The sequence below is a fragment of the Phacochoerus africanus genome, chromosome X, assembly GCF_016906955.1.
Source record: "Phacochoerus africanus isolate WHEZ1 chromosome X, ROS_Pafr_v1, whole genome shotgun sequence".
NCBI classification, from domain to species: Eukaryota; Metazoa; Chordata; class Mammalia; order Artiodactyla; family Suidae; genus Phacochoerus; species Phacochoerus africanus.
Window position 1 is genome coordinate 28,948,039 of NC_062560.1, and position 26,187 is coordinate 28,974,225.

A 26,187-nucleotide genomic window follows, 5' to 3' on the forward strand; every position below is an offset into this window, starting at 1 on the left:
TTCCTTATAATTTCTGAAAGTGGAAGAAAATATATATGTGGCTTTAATATGTTAAACATCAATTTCAAGTATTTTATTAAGACCATAAAGAAGACATGCTTACAAAAAATTATGAGACCATTTGGGAGATTTAACACTGGATATCTGATATATATTCTTATAAGGTGTGATATATGGTACTTATGTTAAAAAAAGTTTATTTACGAATGAGTTGCTAGGATGTCTGGGGTTTGTTGCAAAATAATAGTGGGGGTGGTGAATGAAATTGTTTGTGTGTGGATAACTTTGGAATCTGGGTCATGAGGAAATGGGGGATTGTAGCATTCTTCTGTACCTGTTTACACTTTTTCACATATTAAAACTGTAGCAGAAATGACTTGAAGTATGCTTAATCATTGAAAGGGCTATCTACCATAATTCATCTGTGGTGTTTTCTGTGCACAAGATGGGAAAGCTAACTGCAGACCCTAGCATGAGGAAGGTAATGAGTTCCCTTTGAAAAAATTAGCTACAGATGAGATAAAGGTGAAAAAAGAAAATCACCCATTCTTTGGTCAGTAACATATGGAATGAAAAATGTAAACTCTTAACATAGCTCACCTTTCATATGAAATTTGCTTACTTCTACCCAATTTTAATGTTAATGTACAAATACTTAATACCCCAAATCTGACATTACTACATTCCTAAAAGAGAAACGGAAATATAATAAAAGATGAGGTTTCTGAGACAGCATACTTCTGTCCAGAGATACAAATGTGTTGGAACTAAGATGAGTTTGATATCGTAAATCATTTCTAACTACACAGAAAAGATGCAGAATGTAGTGTTTGCTTTTAGTTTATTGATTTATTTTGCAGGAATCTTTGATTTTCCGAGTATGTATTGTTTGGAGGTACGATGCATGCATAGCCTTTTAAAATGCCTTTGTACAATTTCACCTCAAAATAATTTGATTCACAGCATAACACAGCAATCTAAAAGAGACATGGTATTTACAAGATTTAATAAGTTCTTGCTGTTTTGGTGAAGAAACTGATCAATTCTTTTACAGTAGGGAAACATGGATATTGGGTGTCATTATAAATAAGAATTCAGAATTGTTCAGTCTCAAAGCAACTTTTCATGGCTTTAGAACTTAAAACTGAGTCATCGTTCTATTAATCTCTGAATGCCCAAGTCATGCAAAATCTATTTGTATTAAATATTTGGGGATGCAAATAATACAGAAAAAAATGGATGTCTGGTGAGTGTGAAATCATCATCAGAATTAACTTTTACAATAAGAAAATATTAATTCTTTCAAAAAGATACAGTAGTGGTGCAACAGACAGTGCCCAATTTATTACGATTTTAAAGTAACATTTCAATTGTCATTTTTCTTTCTCTATGGATATATAGACACTATATAATGACTCATTTAAAGTCTAAACAATGATTATGATTTTAAAATAAATCAATTTAAACTATAAGGGGACATCTTCACATTCCAGGATACATCATTGATATTTTCGAAGGACAATTTTTCTATGCCTAATATTCTTGCTTTTTGTTTATACTGTCAAAGACATTACAATTACCTTAAAATACTATGTAAAATTGAGTTGCCACAGAAAGTTGGAATATGAACCCTAGATAACTGGGACAAAGCAATGACAAAATTTAAGGAAACAATGATTTCTTATAATAATTATAAGTACTAAAATTGAGACCAGCTCCTTAAAAATTATTAAACTGCTCATCACACTCCTATTTTTTCAGGGAAATAGACAAATTAGCAACACTTTCCCCACCATCATTAATCTGCTCTAAAACTACCTTTTTACAATGCATTTCCTTTGTATATTTAAAACGCCCTTCCTCTACACTCTCTCAAAACAAGGTCATTACTCTAAACATTTTACAATGCTTAGACAGTTTCTGGCTCCTCCATTACCACTTTAAACATTTAAGACGTGCTCCAAAATTTAAGGGCCAATGTACTTTAAAAAAATGGTAAAGGTGTTTTCTAAAAACCCAGTTAACAAAACGTGAAATAATGTAAAATGTATAGTCAGGTCTATATGTTACCAAATACATCAAACTAGTTGTATTTTAAGAAAAAAATCTTTACTAGAAATGAGAAGTGCACCAACTGATTCAAAAAGTACAGGCACCTCAGCAGGCAGGCATTATCCAATTTCTATCTACCATTTATATGCCAATTGTTTGTACATATCAGTCCTACCGGGAGATCCTTTTGAAAAGGTATCTTGAAAGTTGACTGAATTCTTGTTCAAACTGATCACAGGCAAGAAGTCTATACATGGGACACAGTTAAATATATCAGATTGATCAGTGTCAAAGAATGTTGGTTATTTTAAAAATGAATACAGCCTATGTCAGCGTATGAAACTTGTGCACAACCAGAAATGAACACATACAAAACTTTCTTAAAAATCAGTCTCTGATGTCTCATACCCCACCCTCCATACCTATCAAATAGACTGGTTTCTCATTTTTCCTGGCAGGTGAAAACAATGATTTACTAGATATATCACCAAAGGACTGGAACCATGCATCTACTGTGTGATAACAGTTCAGTAATCTGGATGTATGTTCATGCAATAGTTCTAAAGTCATCTACATGGTTTTAATAAAGCATCAAACTGCTTTCATACATGCTACTTTCATTCTCAACTGACAACTGCCAAGTTAATTGCTGCCACTTCAGCATATCACTAAGAATACTGGGTAAAAACCTTTAGCTAGAACATCCATCAGTATATATATATACATATATATTTTTCCCTAAATTGTTACTTAATACCAAGTGGGGTTGACCATCACTAAAGAGATATGAAACCATACAAAGGCAAAGGCATTGGCATATTACAGAACAGTAGGACTGATAAGACTTATTGGCGACTGACAGACACCATTGCTATAACAAACCTTTAAAGAATGAATGTTTTCAGGTCAATGCTTTTAAGCCCATCTGCTTTCTCACCTTTAATTTCACAGTTTTACCACAGTTATTGTGTGAGAGATGTTTTATCAGTGTTATTACACAGCCACGTTGACTTTGTAAGACAAGTGGATATTTTTCAGGACATTTTCTACATCTGAAAAAATGTTTTCAAAGCTGCAGGTACAATGTTAAATTATGATTTTGATGGAAAACTGTGATGAGTTATTATGCCTTTGGTTTCATTATGCTATTAAGTGCAGCTTGTTTTTCCAGGTCTGCCAGAGATGACTGCTAAATTAGCATACAATGACAGCTTGAAGTGCATGTAGGGGAACACCTAGTTTGGGAGAGTAGATACTCCTCAAGTTATAACCTCAGGTACAATCCTTTAGGATTAGGAAATCTACCAATTTTATTGCTCTTTATATTTTACCCAAATAAGGTGAAGAGTCAAAAATCCAATTTTGAGCTTGGATGAAAAGTCAACAATTGTAAAGAGCTTAATTAACGTCCTATTAATAATTTTCCAGTGGTGCACCTTAGTGAGTCAAATGATTTTATATCTCTTCAGTTATTTACACCCTAAAGTTCTAGTTTTATAAAGGAGTGCCTTAGTATCACCTGAACTATTTGAATACAGTATATTTTAAAAGTTCTTAGTTTCACAGTCCTTTGTATTTACCTTTCTCTTAATCATATTTCTTGACTCGCCTTCTCTTCCTCCCCAAATAATGCAGTGTGCAACTTTATGATATTGGCCAACTATAATTTTTCACACACTGGTTTATTAACATATGTGCAAATACATCATTATTGAACAGCTAATATTGATTTTTTTCAGCTACATTAGGATTATGGCACAAAGTATTATCTGTGCTGTAAACATCATGAACTTGTCATAAACTGGAAGGAGGGGAAAGAAAAAGGCTAATTTATGGACTGCGAACATCTCTTATAGAACCACAGCTGAGCTCAAGATTCCAAGTGGATTTCGGAATGGATTTACATTCAGCATACATTCACTGTGCTATTTGCAAAGCGCAGTTTGATGAGAAGATCATTCATGAAATTTTAATTTGTAAGGACTTGTTGGTTATTTTAAAAACCAGTGGCCTAATAAAAGCATGCAGTAACGTAAAATATATATTATGCAGCGTAATTAGGTCTTGGTTACCAGTGTTGATGTAGCTTGATGAATCACTGTACAAGCAAAAGGGTTCTTATCACCTCTGATTGTACTTTCGAAAAAAGGGCATGATATGCCTAATTCCTGACCTGCTACAAATCACATTTTAAAACATCTTGTTTGTGTGTTGGAAATTACCCCTGAAAAAAGCAGCAATTACAAATACCCTTATTATTTTGCTCCCCCCAAAATCATCCTCTGGTTGCTTTTCCCTGTCCTTCTCTTGAGTAGGAAGCCACTGGAAGAAGCCTGGGGAGCCTGGGTTTTCCAGAGAGCTGTGACCAGGTAAGTCTGCTCTGGCAGTTCACAGTTTGTCTGCATAAACTGTAACATGTTATACCATGATTCAAAGTTATAGTTTATAAAATAAGGGTCACTCAGCAGTAACATTAAGAGCTCTTGACTTCTCCATGTACATTCTTTCAGGAGTGAATCCTTTCCCGATTTCAAGTATCCTTTTCTATCCCTAACTGCTATGAGTTAAGAAAGGGGTGGAAAAAACCCTCCCTATTTTTCCTTAAGTGAGCACAAGCGGCTGCAGTGTCATTCCTCCTCCCCCCTCCCACCCCCACATAATCTGAAATGAAAAGCCTGGGCAGATGGAACAGATTCCCGAGGTTTCCTTTTCTTCTAATGGGTTGCTCCAAGTTTCACTCTCAACCAGGTGCAGACTCCTCAGAATTCAAGTGTACCGTGGCATCTCACACTGCTCACAGCGATTTAGTGCAGGGTGGTTTAGAAAGGTGCAGCTGTCACAATTCCATGGAGCCCCTTCATAGTCTTCATCTCGGGGTTGTGTCCGAGGACTCTGTTTGGAGCCACCTGGATGCTCTGAGAAAAAGAACCAAATGGTAAGTTTATGACGCATACTGTATTTTGTTATAAACGATTTACTTTTCAGCTATAAGAAACAGGGAGAAGTCCAACACAGATTACCTTCCTAGTTTATTATCTCTGGGTGAATAGTTACGGTATATTCCAGCCAAATATTTTAAAAAAGGAGAAATGTGGAGTTCCCGTTGCGGCGCAGTGGTTAACGAATCTGACTAGGAACCATGAGGTGGTGGGTTCGATCCCTGGCCTTGCTCAGCGGGTTAAGGATCCGGCGTTGCCGTGAGCTGTGGTGTAGGTTGCAGACGCGGCTTGGATCCTGCGTTGCTGTGGCTCTGGCATAGGCTGGTGGCTACAGCTCCGATTCGACCCCTGACCTGGGAACCTCCATATGCCGCGGGAGCGGCCCAAGAAATAGCAACAACAACAACGACAAAAAAAAAAGAAAAAAAAAAGGAGAAATGTTACACAGCATGTTAAATTCTACCTCCTAAAATTTCCCTCACAACCTTAGTCCATTTGTGACTCCCCCATAGTATTAGTCATACTTATATCAAACATCTGATTAAATGTGTGCCTTCTTCCATGAGATCTTCAGCTCCACAATTTGTGTGCTTTTACTAATAATGATTTTTAAATGGCATGACAGTTCATAAAACAGTTTCTCCCAGCATGGTTAAAAGAGACTCTAGTTTTGCATAAGGCTAAAAAAAGATACAAAAGATTATCTTTTGATAATAAAAGGTTACTTTGATATAAAGGCTTATCTTCTATCCTTAATTCTTCTCCACCTTTTGGGCATTAAAAGGTCTTTAAACGTTAGTTATAAAACTTGAAAGATATTCCTCCTTGGTCTTCATTCTTGCTGGCCTTGTGCTCAAAAAGGCTCTTTGCTTTTAGAGTTAGGTTTACTTCTAGAGTTGCCTTTTAGGAATAGTCCCTATTGAAAATGGGGTCAACGACTAGAAAGAAGTCTCAAGAGCTCCAGATGAAATTCACCCTAGCATGTGAAGCAAGGCCAGCAGACTGGGAAAACCTACCTGGAAACCTGGAAATCCTACAAACTACAAATGAGATTAAGATCTAAGGTAAGCAGGCTTCCTAAGCAAGTGACAAAAGAAACTGAGACCTGGGGAAGCTTTAATCACTCACTCTGTGGGGTTAAGCACACCTTCTTTTGGAAATGCCCGTTTTATAATTTGGTCTTTAAGACAAATGACTGGTGTGAATATTCCTCCAGAAATGAAGACAACTGAGTTTGAGACCCTGAACCCTACTGCAGGCATAAGGCTCAGGCTCAGTCAGGAAAGTGCTCTTAGCCTTACAAAAGAGAAAACTCCTAAATTTTTCACCTTATTCCTGTGACTATAAAAAGGAGATGGGCTTGCTATTCTGGCTTCAACTATTGCTTTTGATTGCCATTATCATCCACCTTGTATCTTTCGACTTAAAGAAATAAAAATTCATATTTTAAGGTAGGGCAAGAAAAATATAAACATAAAAGTATTCACTTCCAGTTTGGGCCTCCTCCCTTCCCTTAGTGTATATGGTGTGACTGTAGCAACCAAACCTTCTTAGAAGATAATCTTCCTTCTTAATCTTGTAAAGGGTCTAGATGACCCCCTACTTGCTTTATACATCCAGTTCTGGATTGTGTAAACTGCCAATATGTCATTTAAGCATATCCTTTGTGTCAAAAACCAATAAAACTGTGCTTTGACCTCTATTTTCAGAGCTTTCTGACTAAATCCCAGGTTATAATCCTCAGGCTGGCCCAAATAAAATTTTCCACTTCATTCTCAGAAAGACTGATCAATTTTTTCGCTTAACATATACATGGTGTTGCTGGCAGGACTTCAGAGACACCCACCAGAGGACACCTGGCGTCCACCCCTCGAACCAACACTCGGTACCAGTATGGGGCCACTGAGCAACCCCCTACCCCGGCTTCTTGGTACTTCTCAGGTGTTCCAGTGAGTTCTTTTGATATCTGGATCTCATTGCTTTTAACTGATGGTCCTTTATTTGACTTGGGGTCTCAAGGGACACTGGTGCATTTCCTAGGCAAGGATCTACTGGGACCTGGGCAGAAGATGCAGGGGAACATAGGTGCCTGAGTTTTTGTTAAATTGGCTTAAACTGAAAAAACACGTTTCTCTATGGTCTTAAAAATAACTTTTGGTGTGAAACAAGAGACGGAATTATTCAGCTCCTAAGAACAAGGGACATTTGCTCCTTCCATCCACATGCTATTGTTGGCTGACTGAGAACCCAGTGTTAGAGTCTGAGGATCAATCCTTGTGACATGCAGTAGTCTAACAAGGAAACCCCACTATAAACAATGAAGTAAATAGTGCTGTTGTGGCGATACAGGAGATAAGGACTGATCTGGTGCTTCCATCACCTGTAGCAGTATTAGACTGTCATAGGGAGAAACCAAGACCCATAGAAGAACTAAACCAACTGAAGGGTAACTCACTGGGGAGCTAGACTCAGAAGTAGCACATGTCTGATTAACCACAATGTCCCCAGAAAGTTGTTCAGAACATACCTCATATCCGAATTAGACTACCAAATTAATGAAGGGAAATTGTGCCTCAGGTCAAACAGCTTCAAGATGGACAGCCACCTATTGGATTTATGCATGCCTGCAAGCCCTTAACATAATTGGGGAGTAAAATGACCAAGATGGGAATCAGTAGCCCTCCAAAGGACTTACCATGTCAGTCTCCTGGATCCCAGACCACAGGTCTACTGTAAACAAGAGTGGTTTTCCTCTTTTAACATTTTAGACAGCTCTCATCTTAAAATACTGTACCTATTTTAATTAGTATGTACAAGACCCAGAAGCTTTCAAAATTCCCAAAGAGCCTCAATGAAATATTTGTTGACGTAACTATTGTTCCCCTCTCTCCTTCCTTTAACACTTATTCCAGCAATCCTGTCTAAATTGTCTTTCCACTCTGAAGAGACTATTAAATGGTTACCTTTAGAAGTGGGACCACCTGAGATGACAGGCGAGCCTTTTCAGATCAAGGCTGAACTGTCATAATTTGTTAAACTCAGGGAGGATCCTCAAAAGTTTTTGCAAATGGATGATCAAGATCAGAGGCCACTTTTGACGTAAACTGACCATATGCTTGATATTCAGAGTCTGATGAATTTCTTTTGCGGGGGGGAGGGCTTCTCTCTAAATTAAATGAGGGAAAGAAAAACATTCCTCCATAGGTGGATGGGTATGTCTGCCCTTTGATATCATTAAGGTGGCCACACAATTCTTTGAGAAATTAAAAAAGAGCTGTCCTTGTTTTACAAATCTAGTTTACAAATCTAGGACCCCAGGAACAACCCAAAGTTCACAATCCTTTTACCATTCCCCTAAACCTCCCGTATTTATCTTAAAAAGATTGTAGTATTGGGGTGGGGGGGAAAATCTGGCCTTAAGGGAACAAAGTCCTCCTAGGAGGAATTTGGATTTCTCCCACCTATGCCTTTGAGATGCAAAAGTTTTATCGGGTCTTCTCCAGAAATGCTTATCTAGGCCATCTTTTTAAAATGCAAATTTCAGGAAGGAATCAGCCTGAGCAACAAAGGGAGGCCAGGTAAGTCGGAAAAAAGACTCCTTAAAAACAAATACAAATCTTGAGAGTCTTCTCTATAAATATTAGTAAAAAGGGTTCAACTATCTAAACAGGTGGCCTTTATTTATTTCATCTGCCAGAAATCCAATTTGAATCCAGCCTCTTTGGGCAATGGTGGGTTTTGTATTATTGTACCTAATTCAGGGCTGAAATTTTGGAATGGGAACTACTGGGTCACTGTTTTTGTATATATGTGTGTGTATATATATATACATATATATATATGTATATATATATGTGTATGTGTGTGTGTGTGTATTGTAGATGTGTGGTATTGCCAAAATTAACTTGTAAAAGAGCTCTATTTAAGTGGCTTATATAAATACTCAGAAATATAAAAGAAAACAAACCAGGAGTTCCCTGGTGGCTCAGTGGATTAAGGATTCCATGTTGCTACTGTTGTGGCTCAGCTTCCATCTCTGGCCCAGGGGGAACTTGTGCATGCTGCAGGTGTGGCAAAAAAGAAAAAAAAAAAGCAAACCAAACAAAATGAATTTTAGGACCACGTGATCTAACAGTAATTGTAATGAATGAAAACAAGTTTGTTTAATTAATACAGACTTGAAGAGCCATCAGCATTAACTATAAAATCAAATAAAATCTTATTATTCCTGTTATTTGTGAATAAGAAAACTTATGCTAAAACTTAAGTAAATTAAACAAGACTTTTTAGGTGAACTCTTTAGGAATAATTATGTTTTAAGACTGTACTTAGAACATTTTCTCCAGATATTTCATAACTGCAAACTGCTAAATGATGGGAATTCACTTAATATCCAGATCATTTCCAAATAAGATACTAGAACAGTAATTGCTGAACAAGGCTAAATTTACCTATTTTTGTCTTCTTATTAGAGAAAAACTAAAGATGTTTGGGTTTGTTGTGCACATCTTACAACCCACTAAGAAAAGAAATTAGAAATTATTAGAATATATTCATCTTGGGACATACCAGCATTTCCTGACTGGCAAATAGCTCATAATTACTTGCTTTTTCATTTTTGCTAGAAATTAAGGTTCTGAAGGCTAAGAATTCTAATTTTAAAATGTAATTAAAACTACTAAAGAGTAATAAGAAAAATATCTTTATGCAAGGAAAAGGAAGGTATAAGGAATAAAAATGAGTTTTGTTAAGGGACTAAGATAATTTGTTGTAAAGCTGGTCATTTATAAATGGGGAAGAAATAAGGGACCGATTAATATAAAAATACAGGAAGTTGTAGATGTTTTGTGAGAAAAATGTTTTTAGAAAGGAAGTCTAATGGGTGGTCAGGACTAAGATTAGATTAAATTTGAGGAAATGAGTTTTAATATTAAAGGAAAAGAAGTACAAAACCTGAATCTGGTTTTCTGTTAAGAGTATAAAGTTTTCTGAGACTATTAATGTGCTTTTGATAAGACTGTGGATTCTTTACATTTTAAGCAATCTGTTATAACTTTTTTTTTTTTTTTTGGCTTTTTGCTATTTCTTTGGGCCGCTCCCACGGCACATGGAGGTTCCCAGGCTTGGGGTCGAATCGGAGCTGTAGCTGCCAGCTTACGCCAGAACCACAGCAACGCAGGATCTGAGCCGCGTCTGCGACCTACACCACAGCTCACGGCAACGCCGGATCATCAACCCACTGAGCAAGGGCAGGGACCAAACCCGCAACCTCATGGTTCCTTGTCGGATTCGTTAACCACTGCGTCACGACGGGAATTCCTGTTATAACTTTCTAAATTTGGTTTTGAAATCTTTTATTGTCACTTTGGTTAACTGAATAAGTACTGCTCCACAGTGACCCATGATCCTGTTTCTGACCAAGTGTTTTGAAACCTTTTTATTATTCTTGACAAAATTCTCGATATTCTAATTGGAATTCATCTGACCTGTAGCTTAACTTTGAGGTTTTCCAAAAGTCCCCTGGAATATGTCCAGAGAAATGTTTTATCTCCTTATTAAAGATATAAAACTTATCTAGTATGTTAAGTTACACGGGCAACTTTGTCAAATGAGTGGTGATAAACCTTTTCAGGTTAATTATATGAATAGATATTTATAACGTAGCTATTCTAGAAATTACATGGAACTCCTAAAAATCTGGTACACACTAGCAAAATTAACAGTCCTAATTCTAGTTATTATTTTAAAATGTTGTATGCCACAGCAATAACCAAATTTCTTTGTCATTTGTATTGTAATCTGATCTTTAACAATACCTTTTAAAGTCTTTTGTCATTCATAGACAGATACTGTTTTACTAATAAGATCAGAGCCTGTCTAATCTCTTCTTCAAGAAGATTCATAGAAAGGACTTTTTGATAAGTACAGGTTTCTAATAATTGTTGGATTATGCCACTGAACTGGGTAAGAAATTAAAAAATTCTAATGGAAAACCTCATGGCTTTTTAAAACTGTTAACGAAAGAATAAGGTCAAGAATTTAGTCACGTAGGACTTACTGATGAATGAATTTTTTTTTTTTGGGGTCTGAAATACTACTCTGTTTTAATCTGTTTTTCAGATGTAAGGAAATCCTTCCCCTTCAAGCTGACTTACAGCAGTTTGGTAAATTTTACCTTGTTAAGTGGAATTGAAACATATTTTCACTCTACCTGATCCCTCTAAGAAATTGGAATCCTATGTTTTCAGCAGGCTTATGAGGTGAATAAGAAAGGTACAGGATTCTTGATATTTTAGGGCCCTTCAGAAGAGGGGAATCTAACCAAATCAATAGCTATCCCAGTCAGAATCTGACAGCAAGCCCTTGGTGTAGCTTTCATGGCCCTGAGAGGCCTTTCAAATGTTGAAATTAAGATTCCTTATAAAGTATCCAGCACAGTTAACTTAAAAGAGGCTGTCTGATTAATTACACTTACCTAATAATCAGGCCAAGTTTATTGAAACCAGGCTTACTTTGCAAATAATTAGTCTTAATTTGGCTATATTCAGCAGAAATGAAGGTAATTCTAGAGGGAAAAAAATTGTTTCAGTGGACATTAAGTTCTAGTATTGTTGTCTTTAAGGTTTTTCTATGTACTGCTCTAGACTCACTTCTGAGATGGCTCCTTGTTACTTACTCTGTTAATTATGGTAAGGTTTGTTTCTTTAGCTTATCATAGTAATCTATCTTTGGATAAAGATAGGAGCAACTATGAGCTTTTACGCATACTGGAAAACATACTCGATTAAAGGATTCTTCACAGCCACGTTGGAAGATGTCATATGCAACCCCTGTTCCTGACACCTGAAACTGACCAAGACCAGCACTACACAAGATGACAAAAAGACACATTTGAAGTAGACAGCTGATTCAAGATGCTGGACACCAGGCCAGTGTACTAATTACTTTGATAACTGCTTTTGAACCAAATGTATTACTCCTAGGCTCTAACTGGATGACCCTTAAGAATTTTTATTTAAGAAAGAAACCAATACCATGCAAGCTAACATTACTGGCATTATCACTAAGCGGGACCTGCTTACCTGGCCAATTAATGACACTTGTTCTTAACCTTTTCACTATGTTATATATTGGGTAGCTCCTAACGAGACTCTATGGATTTTTGGAACAAGTTTATGACCTTGGCTTTCCCCAGGTTGGTTAAGAAGATTCACAACTGATTTCACTTGGGCTCTAAGGTATCCCTGGAAAGAGCCCCTGCCAATCTGGTTTTAACTCAAGTACACTGAGTTTTAATCAGTTTTCCCATGGTATGACCATTTGGCTGAAATATTCATTCCTTTTCTTGGAATAGAAGAGATCATTAAGTCACATAGAGGCTTTAACAAAATTTACTCTGCAATGATTGAATGACAGTGATCAAGCCATTACCTTACTCAACTCATAGTAACAAAATACTAAATTTGTTCTTTTCTTACTGCTGCTCGTTTTTAATAGGCTCTAAAACTCAATTTTATACTTTGCTAGGGCAGGGGACTTATTATTTTATGAAGAATTTATCACAGAGTCAGGTAATTTAAGATGTTAAACTCCTAAATTGTTACATTCCATCTTTCTGTGCTAACTCCAATCATAGCTTTCAATTTTGAGATTGTGGTGGTGCCCATGTTTCATATGAAAAGTGTTTTCAAATTTTTTTTCTAACCTTACATAAATAACTGGAAATCCTCTTTTAACCTAACTAATGCAAGATACCTGGGGACTCTCTTCACTGTTTTACCATAGGGGAGGAAAAATTTTTTTCCTTTACCCTTCTGAGTTCTTGGCTGAGACACCCCTGTAATAAAAAAAGATTAAAAAGAGAAAAACAAAGTTTATTAACACGTATAGCTCCTGTATACATGAGAGCGAGCCAGGAAAACTGAGTAACTTGCTGAGATAGCCCAACTCACCACCCTAAATACCACCTGCAGCTAAAAACAAAAGGTGTGGGGGAAGGGGGGACCAGTTATAGGAAGTTGTGAGTCTCTCTGGTGATTTAGTCATTAGAGACCCTTACAAAGGCATTTTGAAATAAAAATGTCTCTTATGAAAAGGCAACTGCTAATCTGCTTTCAGAGCTTTCTAGTGACTGCAGTTTCTCAAAAAATAATCCTGATGCCAAAGAGACATATTTTGGGGTGGTATATTCTGCTACCCTTCAGTACCATAACAGTTTAATTTGGAATAATAATTCACTCTGAAGTAACTTATCAAAAGGCACCTAAATTAGAATTTACTGTTGGTCCTAAAAGAAGACACTGCTGATTTCATCATAGGGAAGTATGGTGTAAATAGAAGCACCTAAAACCCCAAAGACACTTTAGATGTCTGCTTTCATTTTGATTTAAAGATGTGAAACCTTTTGTTTCTTCATTTTTGGCTACCCTGTGGCATATGGAGTTCCTGGGTCAGGGATCAGATCCAAGCCACAGCTGCAGCTGTGCCAATCCTGGATCCTTTAACCCACAGTGTGAACGCCTGAAACCTTTTTTTTTTTTTTTTTGTCTTTTTGCCTTTTCTAGGGCCACTCTCATGGCATATGGAGGTTCCCAGGCTAGGGGTCCAATCGGAGCTGTAGCCACAGGCACACACCAGAGCCACAGCATCGTGGGATCTGAGCCGTGTCTGCAACCTACACCACAGCTCACGGCAACACCGGATCCTCAACCCACTACCTGATGGTTCCTAGTCGGATTCATTAACCACTGTGCCACAACGGAAACTCCGAAACCTTTCCTTTTTTATGAAATACTTAAAAAGCAAAGATATTTCATGCCTTATGGGAAATATATTTGTACACAAAAAAGAACTGAATTAAATAGGCTTTTCCTTTAAAACTATATTCGTCTTTTTAGGGCCACACCACGGCATCTGGAGGTTCCCAGGCTAGGGTCAAGTCAGAGCTATAACTGCCAGCCTACCCCACAGCCACACCAGATACGAACCGCAACTAAACCTACACCATAGCTCATGGCAACGCCAGATCTTTTAACCCCCTGAGTGAGGCCAGGGATCAAACCTGCATCCTCATGGATACTAGTTGGGTTCGTTAACCACTGACCCATGATGGGAACTCCCATAAATGGATTAATTTTAATAGGAAATTATCTTATAGGTATGAGTCCAATATGGTGGCCACTAGCCACTTAAAATACAGCCACTCTGAATTGAGATGTGTTCTAAGTATAAAATTTCAAATATTTAGTATGAAATACAGAATGTAAAATAAAACCTCATTTATAATTTTATATTGATTTCACAGTGAATTGATTTCTCCTTTAGAGAAAATTTTAAACTATGTATGTGGCTCTAATTGTATTTCTACTGGACAGAAAGCCTTAGAAACTCAATAGAGAGTAATTTTTTTTTTTTTTTTTTAGGGCCACCACACCTGTGGCATATGGAAGTTCCCAGGCTAGGGTATGAATCAGAGCCATAGCAGCCAGCCTATGCCACAGCCATGCCAGATCTGAGTTGTGTCTGCGACCTACACCACAGCTGACGGAAATGCCGGATCCTTAACTCACTGAGCAAGGCCAGGGACTGAGCCCACATCCTCATGGATAATAGTCAGATTCGCTACTGCTGAGCCACAACAAGAACTCTGAGAGTAATTTTTTAAAGGAATAAAAAGTTGACTTTTACGTATAACCCGACAGGGGTTAACACATGTGTTGGGACATTTTGCACAAACTCCAGACACACAAATACAAACCATCTGCAGCTGCTGCCTGGGTGTCATGAACGTCCTCCTGTACTTTGGAGGTTACACTAATTCTTCGAGCTTTCCTTTCAATTGTGCAGGGGTCTGACGAGTCTGCATGAGAAGAAGCAAAGCAAGGAAGAAGGGATCAAGCCGATCATTAAAACGGACAGGCTCACAAGGATCTTTCATAGGATATACACAGTTGAGTATTTATTACTTCATGCTAACTTCAGTCCTCCTATGAAGGCAAGTGCCATATTTAATATGCTTTTACAACCTATACAGAGCAGTGGCTCTTAACATTTTTTCCATTCTTAATTACTTGGAATAAATGCCTGCTTTCACAAGTTTCCTACTTTCTAGCAGGTTAGGGGTATAAACAGTGATAATAATTAAAGGTCAATATGAAAGCAAAATTTGAGAGATTATACTTCAGCAATTCCCTAGTTAAGCAATAATTAAAGAACAAGAAACAGCAGTATTTGAAAAATCAGAACCAACTCAGACTACTATGTATGTACTGATAACACATACTCCCAAATCATTTTGTAAATTCCAGTCGCCTATGTGTGCAAAAGCCTAGTAGATACTTCACAGCATGGACTGCAGGCATACCAGTTTCTTGCTAGACTACTCTTTAAATGAGTAAATAGTGTTTTGTATTAAGCAAAAGCCAAAAACGGCAGACTTTCTATTATTTACCCTTAAGAACCAAAGAAAGATATTGAATGTCCTCATCAGTTCTGAGCCCATAAGCAGTCCCCTAGTATAACCGACCTTTGGAATTCAATGCTCCACAATCCCAAGATGGTGCTTCGGCATTTAAACACTCCATTAGCACAGTAAACATCTTAGGCTCCAAAGAATAAGGAAAAGTTCTATTTCTTAGATCTGTAAGCACTTTTACAGCATCACATACCTCCTCACTGACTTTTAACACAAACCTGTAAAACATACAAGCTAAATATTTGGACTGATCACCTCTATGGTGCACAAACAGGATCAGGTGGCCAGGACATCCAGGACCGGCATCCAAGTCATAGGACAGCAAAGTCCAAGGTCAGTGCTCTTGCAACTATGAGTTACCAATGTTGGGGACGGGACAGGGTAGGGGAGGTGGAGACTTTCTGAACCAGCTGAGGCCGGTACACGCAGACTGTGTTGCTTAACTACAAAGTCTAGTCCAAAACTGTTTCTGTCTCCCTTTCTGTTTTTTATCTCATTCTCTAATTATCACACTTATTATTCAGATAAACATCTATATTCCACTTGGATTTCTACCGTGTACCTGTAGTAACTCCAAGACATAACTCCAAGACATTTACTGTAACCAATAAACCAATTCTTCCAGTTATTTACATTTTACTTACTTTTATAACCTAAGTATATGGTACCACAAGATATATGTGTGTATATACACACACAAGAATTCTGATGGCTCTATCCTAACGTTTCATATCTTCCCTCTTTGGAGTTTTTGCCATTCTGGTGGGTATGAGGTGTTACCTCAGGGTTTTATTTTGCATTTCCTTGATGGCTAGTCAAATTGAGTATTTTCATGTGTTTACTCTCCAATTACATAGACTCTTTTGTGAAGTGTCTGCTCAAGTGTTTTGCCCCTTTTAAAACTGTGTTGTAAAAGTTCTCTACGTATTCTGTATACTGGTTCTATACCAGACTTGTTTTGCAAATATTTTCTCCTAGTGTGTAGCTGGCTTTTTACTTTCTTAATAGTGTCTCTTGATGAGCAGAGGTGTTGAATTTTAATGAAAGCTAATTTATCACTTGTTCTTTTCATTGCTTCCTTTGTCCCATCTAAAAATCCTTATCTATACCTAATTTTCAAAGACATTCTATGTTTTGTTCTAGCTTTGTCGTTTAGCTCTTATATTTGTAGTGTGAGGTAATGATCAAAAGTTGTTTTCTTCCATATGGATATTCAGTCCTTCCAGCACTAGTTGTTAAAGACGTTTTCTGCATTGGTGGCTTTGGTGCTTTTGTCAAAAATCAACTGTCAGTGTGAGGGTCTGTGTCTGGGCTCTCTAGTTTGTTCCAATTATCTTACTTTTTTCACCCCCATGCCAGTACCACACTGTGATTACTGTAGCTTTATAGAAAGTTCTAAAATTGGTTAACATAAGACTCAATTTTGCTCTTCTTTTTCAAGATTGTTTTGGATATTCTAACTCTCCTGCATTTCCCTATGAATTTATAATCAGCTTATAAATTCCTACCAAAAAAAAAAAAAAAACTTAGTGGAGTTGCATTGTGTCTACAAATCAATATGAAAAGAACAGGTATTTTAACAAATACCAATTTAATCACATGGTTTATTATTCTAAGTCCTCTTTAATTTCTTTTGGCAGTGTTTATTTTCTTAAGCTAGATACATTAAGTTTTTAAATTTATCTTCCTTTTTCTTTATTTTTAAAAATTTGATTGGAATATAGTTGATTTACAAGGTTGTAGTAATTTCTGCTATACAACAAAGTGATTCACCAGTTATACATATACATACATCCATTCTTTTTCAGATTCTTCTCCCCTATAGACTACCATAGAATTCTGGGTAGAGTTCCCTGTGCAGGGCCCCACTGGCCAGTCATTCCATATACCACAGTGTGCATATGCCAATCCCAAAGCCCAGTCCATACCTCCCCTCAAGCTTTCCTCTCTGGGAACCATAAGTTCATTTTCAAAGTCTGTGAGTATGTTTCTGTTTTGCAAGTAAATTCATTTGTATCCCTTTTTTTAGATTCCACAAATAAGTGATAACACATGATATTTGTTCTTCACTGTCTAGGTACACATTCCTGATTAAAGTTATTAATATGTTTTTAGCTATTTTCCATTTTCCAATTGTTTGCTAATATGTTAAAAAACACAGTTTTCGGATACTGACCTTATATCCCAAAACCTTGTGAAATTCACTTAATAGTTGCGATACTTGTTTTTAAAATATCCTTAGATTTTATCTGCAAATAATAATGTCATCCAGAAGGGCTGCTGAATTTGTCAGATGTTTTTCCTGTTATCTAACGAAATGATCATATGCTTTTTTCTTCTTTACTTTGTTAATACTGTATTCCTGAGCTAAACCCAATTTGGACATGGTTTACATTGTTAATATTTTATAAGGTCTTTTTTTTGCCTTTGTGTTCATGAGGATTACTGGTCTGTAACTTTGTTTTCTTTTGGGGAGGTAGGTAATACCTGGCCGGTTTTGGAATCAGGGTCCCACTGGCTCCATTTAAAAAAAAAAAAAAAGGAAACTTACCCTCCTATCTTCTCAAAGTTTGTACGATTGGTATTCCCTCTTCCTTAAACATCTGATAGAATTCACCCGCTAGTGGAACTATCTGGGTCTGGAGTTTTCTTTGTGGGAAAACTTTTGATAATGGATTCAATTTCTTTACTAGGAAATACTAATAGCTATGTATCTATTTCATCTTGTTTTCAGTTTTGGTAGGCTATATTCTTCAAGGAATGTGTCCATTTCATCTAAGGTGTCAAATTTATTGGCATAAAGATGTTCACTACATTTCCCTTGTTGTTTCAATGGCTAACCCATTTTTCATTTATGATTTTGGTCAATTTGGTTTTCTCTTTTTTTCCCTACATCAGTCAACTTTAGAGTTTATGGATTTTATGTCTTTAAAAGATCAAACTTTTGGCTTTGATAACTTTTCTCTGTTATTACTTCCTTTATGTATGTTGTTCTTTTCTAGTTTCTTAAGAGAGAATTTTAGATCTGACTTTAGATTTTCTTATATGAGCATTTAAAGCTCCAGATTCCCTTCTTCTAAGCATTGCTTTAACTGCTATATAGTAAAGAATGTGGCCTTGCCCAAGGAGAGGTCTAGCTTTGTTCTAGCTCCTGTAAGATAACCTCTAAAATCTGGAAATGTCTCAAGTCATAGGAGTGTTTATGGTGGGCCCTTTCAGACAATACTTTAGAGCTTATGCTAATAAGGTGGCTCATAGTGGACATATTGTCCATTATTTCTCATCAATTTGGTCATCTGTTCCCCAGTTAACAACTGTTCTATGCACTCCCTTAAACAGTGATTCCTCAATGACAGCTCTTACATCTATTAACTGGATTACTACAAGGTAATGCTTCCTGAGTAATATACTCAATCAATTTAGAGACTTAATATATCTAATCCCAATGGTTAAAATGATCAATGACATATAAAACCAGTGACATTCAATTTTGAAACTGCATACATTGTTACCACAGTGCCGAATCTGGTAGTTGGTAGTCATCTACTAGGATTCGTCTTTGTACCATTTTTAGAAATCAGTAGGCTATTTTAAATGCACATCAGTTGAAACATCCATAGTACTATTAAACACTGAAAAGAACAAATACTTAAAACACTCTGTACTGAGTGTTGAACAGAAAAGCTGTTCAACCAAAATTTAAGTAACGTAGGTCATATAATATTTTTGCAGAATTGATAGATTTGGTGATTACTACACCATTAGGTGATTTTTTTTTTTTAAAGTAAGGCATTCCCCACTATTGTATCTCTTCATGATCAATCTATGAAAAATGCATACTTTAGCTCAGTCTTGAATTATAGGAACGGGGAAGAAAATGATTTTTTTTTAACATTCTGAAATGCCAACTGAACATCTGGTACATAAAAATCAAAACATTTAATATTACACAGAAATAATGTAATAGTTATTCAAAATGATTCATCCAAATCTTGGCTATAAAGGTTTTACTTTTTCCTTGATGAAAAAACACTCAGTCCCTATCTAATGTTAGGCTCACCTGTTCAGTACACAAGGATTCTTTTGTGGCTTGTCAATTCAATAATCTTAAATCAACTGCAGATCAAACTTCGCATTTTGTAAGAATTATCTTTTATGATTAGTTTTTATAATGCGGAGTAAAATTAAAATGTTAAACAACTGAAATAGTATATTATATACTTAATTTTTTTTCCCTGCTTTTCAGGGCCCACCCCAGCATCTGGAGATTCCCAGGCTAGGGGTCCAATCGGAGCTACAGCTGCTGGCCTACACCAGAGCCACAGCCACACAGGATCCAAGCCACATCTGCGACCTACACAGCTCATGGCAACGCCAGATCCTTAACCCACTGAGTGAGGCCAGGGATTGAACCCACATCCTCATGGTTCCTAGTCGGATTCATTTCCGCTGTGCCATGATGGGAACTCCAGTTTCTTTTTTAAAAAATAAATTTGTACATCCCATTTTAATAACCCTAGGAATTATTAATTTCAGTGCTTTTCTGGTGAACTTTCAAAGAACTTTGCTTTTTATTTCTATGATGTTTGTGACATTTCCCTACTCACCTTTTTTGGATGGTTTGGGTGGTACCACTGGGCCAGGTTCTATGTTGTCATAAAAATTATTCATGGCTTTTGGATCAAAGTTACCTAGAAAGAAAATAAAATCAGCAAGCATTTAGGCCTCTTACTCCTGTTATTTGAATTCTTTGTTAAGGAAAACAGGAAAATAAAACATATAAGTAGGGAAACTACTTTCTAGGTTTTCAAAATTCATTATACTATCCTACCCTCCTCCCACTGGAACTGTTTTACCATTGTGAGAAAAGACCCAAGCCAACTACCACACGAGTAGCTGCCTCTATCACCTAAAGGGATATTTTTCAAAGTATAAAGCTCATCTCTTTACATAGGCTTAAGCATGTGGGACATACAGGGAGGTAAATGAGGAAGAGAAATGAAAGGATGACTGAACTGTTTTCTCTATTTGTTTTGATTTTAAGGAACAAACCATGAGAAAGGTCACTTTTATGTTTTTCATAATTTACCTTAAAGTTTTATCCATTATAAATTAAACTATGGAAGAAGCGAAACATAGACATTTATGAAGATTAATTGAGTTGTTAGACTCATCTATGGGTTGCTGATAACCTATCTTCAAGGAAAGGAGAACCTTAAATTATAGGGTCTGTTTCAGCCCCTTTTCCTACCACGACTCCTCCAAGGTCAGTTCTGATCCAGTGCCAGCTTTTGGGTCCTACTTTCACATCTGTAAACCTATCAGTGCAATGTACTTGTTCTGCACCATTTCAGTTAAGCTTTTAAACTATATCCATGCTTGGCTATCTTGATTTCTAGACCTAACATTTTTCCCCAAAAAAAGTTTTCCCCACCAAAACCAACAATAAAGCTGCAATTCATCAAATCATGCAATGATTTGCATTAACTTAAATGTCCCCACAAAATGTCCAGATTCCTTCTCTCACTTAAAAGTTTAGATTGGAAACTCAGAGTAGAATTTAGTACAAAATGGATATATTTGGACCCCTTATGAAAGGAGATGTAGAAATGCTTAAGCACCAAAAGAAGCTCTTTGTTGCCCAATGGAGACCAAAGCACAGGTTTTCACCTACAAAACTTTAAAAGTGGTTTCCCTTGCAGGTCCGATTACACAAATGCTTTTATCCATTTGGATATATACTATTTTATTTTTTTTTTGTCTTTTGAGGGACGCACTTGTGGCATATGGTGGTTCCCAGACTAAGGGTCGAATCAGAGCTGTAGTTGCCAGCCTACGCCACAGCAACTTGGATTCGAGCCACATCTGCTACCTACACCACAGCTCACAGCAACGCCGGATCCTTAACCCACTGAGTTAAGCCAGAGATCGAACCTGCATCCTCATGGATGCTAGTCAGATTCGTTTCCACTGAGCCACAACAGGAACTCCCTGGCTATACTATTTTAAAATAATTCCTATGATGGCTCATGAAAGCCACAATACTATTTGACTTATTAAAACTTTTTATACTTTAAGATGCTGCATATGTATTTCTTCAATTAGTTTAGTTACACCTGGTGAACTAATTTCTAGATCCCATACGACTTACTATATCCTAACCAAATGTTCAGTGTTTGTTTAGTTTCAAAGAACATACAAGCAAAAAAAAAATGTATACAACCTTCTAATACAGTAGCAACAGTTTGTATAACCCCCACATGATGCACAGTAATTCTTGCTTGCTTCAAGCTTACAGGCTGTACAGTGACTCAGCTTCTGAAACTAACTTTAAAGGTACCCAACTAGATCCTTCAACTTTCACAGGGAAGTTTGTTTCTACCACATACAAGTTGGGTATCTTTTGGGTTCCCTTGCTTCTACCATTAAATCCTGCCTTAAAACAGCAATGGGGTACTTTAAAATACAGTAGAAGCTCTCTTGGCTACCATAATTAAGAAAAGGTAAGTGGTGCTGGTGGGGGGGGGGGTGATTAAAACACAGAATTGTTAATAAAAATTACACATCTTAATATTTTAAATATAATGAAACATATAGCAATATTTTGTTTTGTCTTTTTAGGGCCGCACCTGTGGCACATGGAGGTTTCCAGGCTAGGGGTAGAATTGGAGCTGTAGCCCCCCGCCTACACCAGAGCCACAGCAATGGTGGATCCAAGCCGAGTCTTCGACGTACACCAGAGCTCACAGCAACACCAGATCCTTAACCCACTGAGTAAGGCCAGAGGTGGAACCCACATCCTCATGGTTCCTAGTCGGAATCATTTCCGCTGAGCGACAATGGTTGGACCAAGACCTTTTCTTATACATCTGCTGGATAGACTTCTATATTGTCTCTCGTAAATAAACTACACCCATTATTATGACCTAAAGTAGGGGTGGGCAAACTTCTCTGTAAAGGGACAGATAGTAAAAATTTTAGGCTTTGTGGACCTGTAATACAGTTGTAAACCCTCAACTGTGCTGCTGAAACACAAAAGCAGCCCCAAACAATATGTAGGCAAATGGGTGTGGCTATGTTCCACTAAACTTTATAAAAACAGGTAGCAGACTAGTTTTTTTTTTTTCTTTCTTTTCCCACTGTACAGCAAGGGGGTCAGGTTATCCTTACATGTATACATTACAATTACATTTTTCCCCCAGCCTTTCTTCTGTTGCAACATGAGTATCTAGACAAAGTTCTCAATGCTATTCAGCAGGATCTCCTTGTAAATCTATTCTAAGTTGTGCAGACTAGTTTCTGACCCCTGAACTATAATTTTTTGCTTTTGAGTTTTTGAAAATGGAGCAAAAAGTATACTTTAATAATATTTGAGAATACAATCCTCTTAGATTTTTATGATTTTCTTCCTTAACTCTTTTCAGTTGTTTTCACACATATCTAATTCACAGTCTCTATTTTTTTTAGTGTTTGCCTTTGGTTTTTATATAAAGAGCAGCTTCTCCTGCATTCATGTCAGTTTAAAAACATTAAACTAAAGACTGGCATAAATAGGTTTGGAAACAGGCACAACTTACTCTTGGTAAGCAGACAATTCAACTAAGGGGAGCAATAGTACAAGGACATGCCAGAATGCAGCCTCTTGGACAGGAGTGTGCAGTGGCAGTCAGTATATATACAGAGGAAATGAAGAATATCTCTAACCTGGTGAGCTGCATAAATCAAAAAGTCAATTAAGAGAGCTTCTACTGTAGTACACTTCTATAAGAAAGCAAAAAAAAAAACCCTAATAATTGAATGTTTTCATGTAACATAATATTAAAAGCAGCATATGGAATTTATTTTTAAACAAATCTAATGTTCTAATGTGGGATCTCTATTTTTACAGTTGACTACACATAATATGAATTTACTAACTTTTAGAATTAAAACCCATCACTTTATAAAATATTCACAGTAAATGAACAAAAGAGGATAAATGCAGAGTAACAACAAAAGTCTAAATGGTAAGACCCTAATGATGAAACTGCCAAAATAAAACTATTTTTTCATCACCCAAATCTGATCTATGACCATGGGGTGGAGGGATCTCCTTACCAAGACTGTGATCTTTTTAGTTTTTATCCATTTTATCTGTAAAACCAAAATGATTGCTATTTAAGCAGCTTAAAACACCACACTATTACTTATGGTTTACCAAATAATCAAGTCTATACCTCTAGATTGAAGGAGGTCAACTTCTTTCAGTGTACAGTCAACATTTATCTGGAGTTGTCTGTTCATGCTTCTCAATCTTGTCATTTCCTCAGGCTAGTAAAAAAGGACCCAAAATAGCAATTGTGGGAAAGTCATTATCAAGCCCAACATTTAAGAACTGCTATTCATGTTAATTTTTCTGATTGGTTATTACCAAGAATAAGGCCTTAATCCCTAAGAGGGCATGTTTAAGAATTCCCGTATATTATGTTTTTCAAGGAATATTCAGGAAAAATGGTGATTATAAATATGGCCACAACGTTTCTGCATATAATGGTGGTGGGGCTATAATACTATATACTATGTTCTCTCATACAAATACTACAATTTTAATCACAGAGCACTGAGAATTTATTTTACATTTTCATGGTAAGGGAAACTTTAGGAATCAACCTTTTAAACAAGCAATGTTGGTTTTATAATCTTATCCACACTGGTAAAAATTACAATAGTACTAATTTTAATTAATACTTGAGTGTCAGGCACTATGTTCACCAGAATTCTCTCATTCTTTCCTCTCAACCATCTTTTCAAGGTAAGTACTGATATCATCCCCAATTTACACATGAGGAACATGAGGCATAAACAGGTTACATAATTTTGCCAAGGTAAGAAAAACTTGTAATCGGTAGAGCCAGAATTTATAAAGGAGTCTTCTATATAAACTTTTATAGAAATCTTTCTTTTTTCCTAGATCAAAGGAAGCAATTAATCCACTACATGAAAATTCCAGGAACAAATGGACTCTATTCTTCCTCCAACTTTGTTTCCTCCTTCTAATCCATTCTACTCCCTAGGCCTACATGAGACACTGAAATATGAAGAGTTAAATCATGCATTTGGGAAGCCTCTATTTCCCTCAACTTTCCAAATGTCTTTATTATTGCCATATATGTACAGTAAAAAAAAAAAAAAAAAGTTTAGACTCCAGAGGCATGGGTACTGAAGCTTTCAGCACAGCCCAGCTATCAACTTAGTTACTAAGGTGATTTCTCTATCTTGATCCAAGTCGCGTCTGTGACGTACACCACAGCTCACGGCAACGCCAGATCCTCAACAAGGATCCTCAAACAAGGCCAGGGATTGAACCTGCATCCTCATGGATGCTAGTCAGGTTTGTTAACGGCTGAGCCACAACGGGAATTCCAGTTATTAAGGTAATTTCGATTACATGAAGTAAAACATGTCTGCTCTGATAGGAATACAGAATAAAATCCTATCCTGTTAAAAACTAAATATAAAAGTGAAGGAAAATAAGCAAAAAAAAAAAAAAAAAAGGTTATCTTAATTCCTAATAATGCAAGATGTTATGTTAGGACATATTATCAGAATAACTGGGAATGCCCATTAAATTAGCAGCTGTCAAAAGTTTTTAAAAAGTGATATAAGACGCAGAATATAATAAAAGCTACAATCCTTTAGAATGCTAGGGCAACAAAAACATCACTGAGAAATACTTATTGCAGACTGCTTTTCTTTTTTCAGACGAACCATGTTATGTTAGCATGTAAAATGCCTGCACCCTGTCAAATATTATTGTTAAAAGTTCAAAACATGAGTAATTATATTAAAGATAAAGCACTTGTTCAAAGGTTTCAACGAGTGATGCTGTCTTCCTAAGAGTATAACTGCAAGAACCTATTCTTTGCATAATTTTTGGAAAAGTCGAGCACCTTAGGGAGCAAACCTTTCCTATGCAATTAGAAGGGAGAAGGGAATGTTTCAGCCACTGTGGTCCTGGAATAGTAAAGCTCTGTAACTAAGTGTGGAAATATTATAATACACTTCATGCTCAAGAGGCTACTGTACATTTGCTTTTAACAATAAGAATAAAAAAGCTCTCATCAACCTGCTCACTTCCAAAGACAGTAGAACTCCCTAAACTAACAATTTATCTGTAAGATTCTTATGTCCTTCTTCATAGCTTCTGATTAAGGGAAAAAAGCCAAGTTTGGAAATGTTACTATAATTTGTATGCTGTCCTTTCAGGGAGAAGGGGTTTCAAGAGTGGCTGTGTATAATTTAGACTTCTTTGTAAAATACCAGGATGTTTATATTCGACATTTCTGAGTTTATAAAAGGTGGCAGAAATACCTAAAGTCAACTGTTCCCGCCTTTTAAGAAGTTATCTCAGAGACCAAGGTTGAAGCCCATTGATACTCTTTCATGCTTGGCCTCAAGTATGCATCTGGGTACATCTCTGACTTTTCACAGACATCTCTTTAAGAGAGGACCTCCTACAGCATTTTATACAATACTTTGCCAATAGCAGATTGAGAAAAATGATGGCTGTTACGCATCTGTCACTTCTGCCCTCCTTGGAAAGATTATTTCACTGCTCCTTTAAGCTTCTGCAACTGCACATATAGATGGTCATAAAAATGCATTCCAGTCTCACGAGAAACATGGGTTTCGAACCAATTTTTTTTTGTCTCCTTAGGGCTGCACCCGCAGCATACTGAAGTT

The 26,187-nt window shown here is 36.7% G+C and overlaps 1 protein-coding gene across 3 annotated transcripts in view; it reads right to left on the reverse strand.

Moving 5' to 3' along the window:
- Window positions 1–824: 824 nt before the first annotated feature.
- TAB3 (TGF-beta activated kinase 1 (MAP3K7) binding protein 3) overlaps window positions 825–26,187 on the reverse strand; it is a 93,873-nt gene continuing 68,510 nt past the window's right edge. For 2 of the 3 annotated variants that reach the window (XM_047764752.1, XM_047764751.1), the window contains 4 exons: window positions 23,682–23,775; window positions 20,073–20,156; window positions 14,749–14,850; window positions 825–4,967 (listed from right to left, as the gene is read on the reverse strand). In XM_047764752.1, coding sequence (XP_047620708.1) covers window positions 4,819–4,967; window positions 14,749–14,850; window positions 20,073–20,156; window positions 23,682–23,775 — 429 coding nt within the window. In that variant the 3' untranslated portion in view covers window positions 825–4,818. Of the gene's footprint in view, window positions 4,968–14,748; window positions 14,851–20,072; window positions 20,157–23,681; window positions 23,776–26,187 lie in introns of those variants that run through there. The other variant, XR_007132821.1, reaches the window with a different exon arrangement.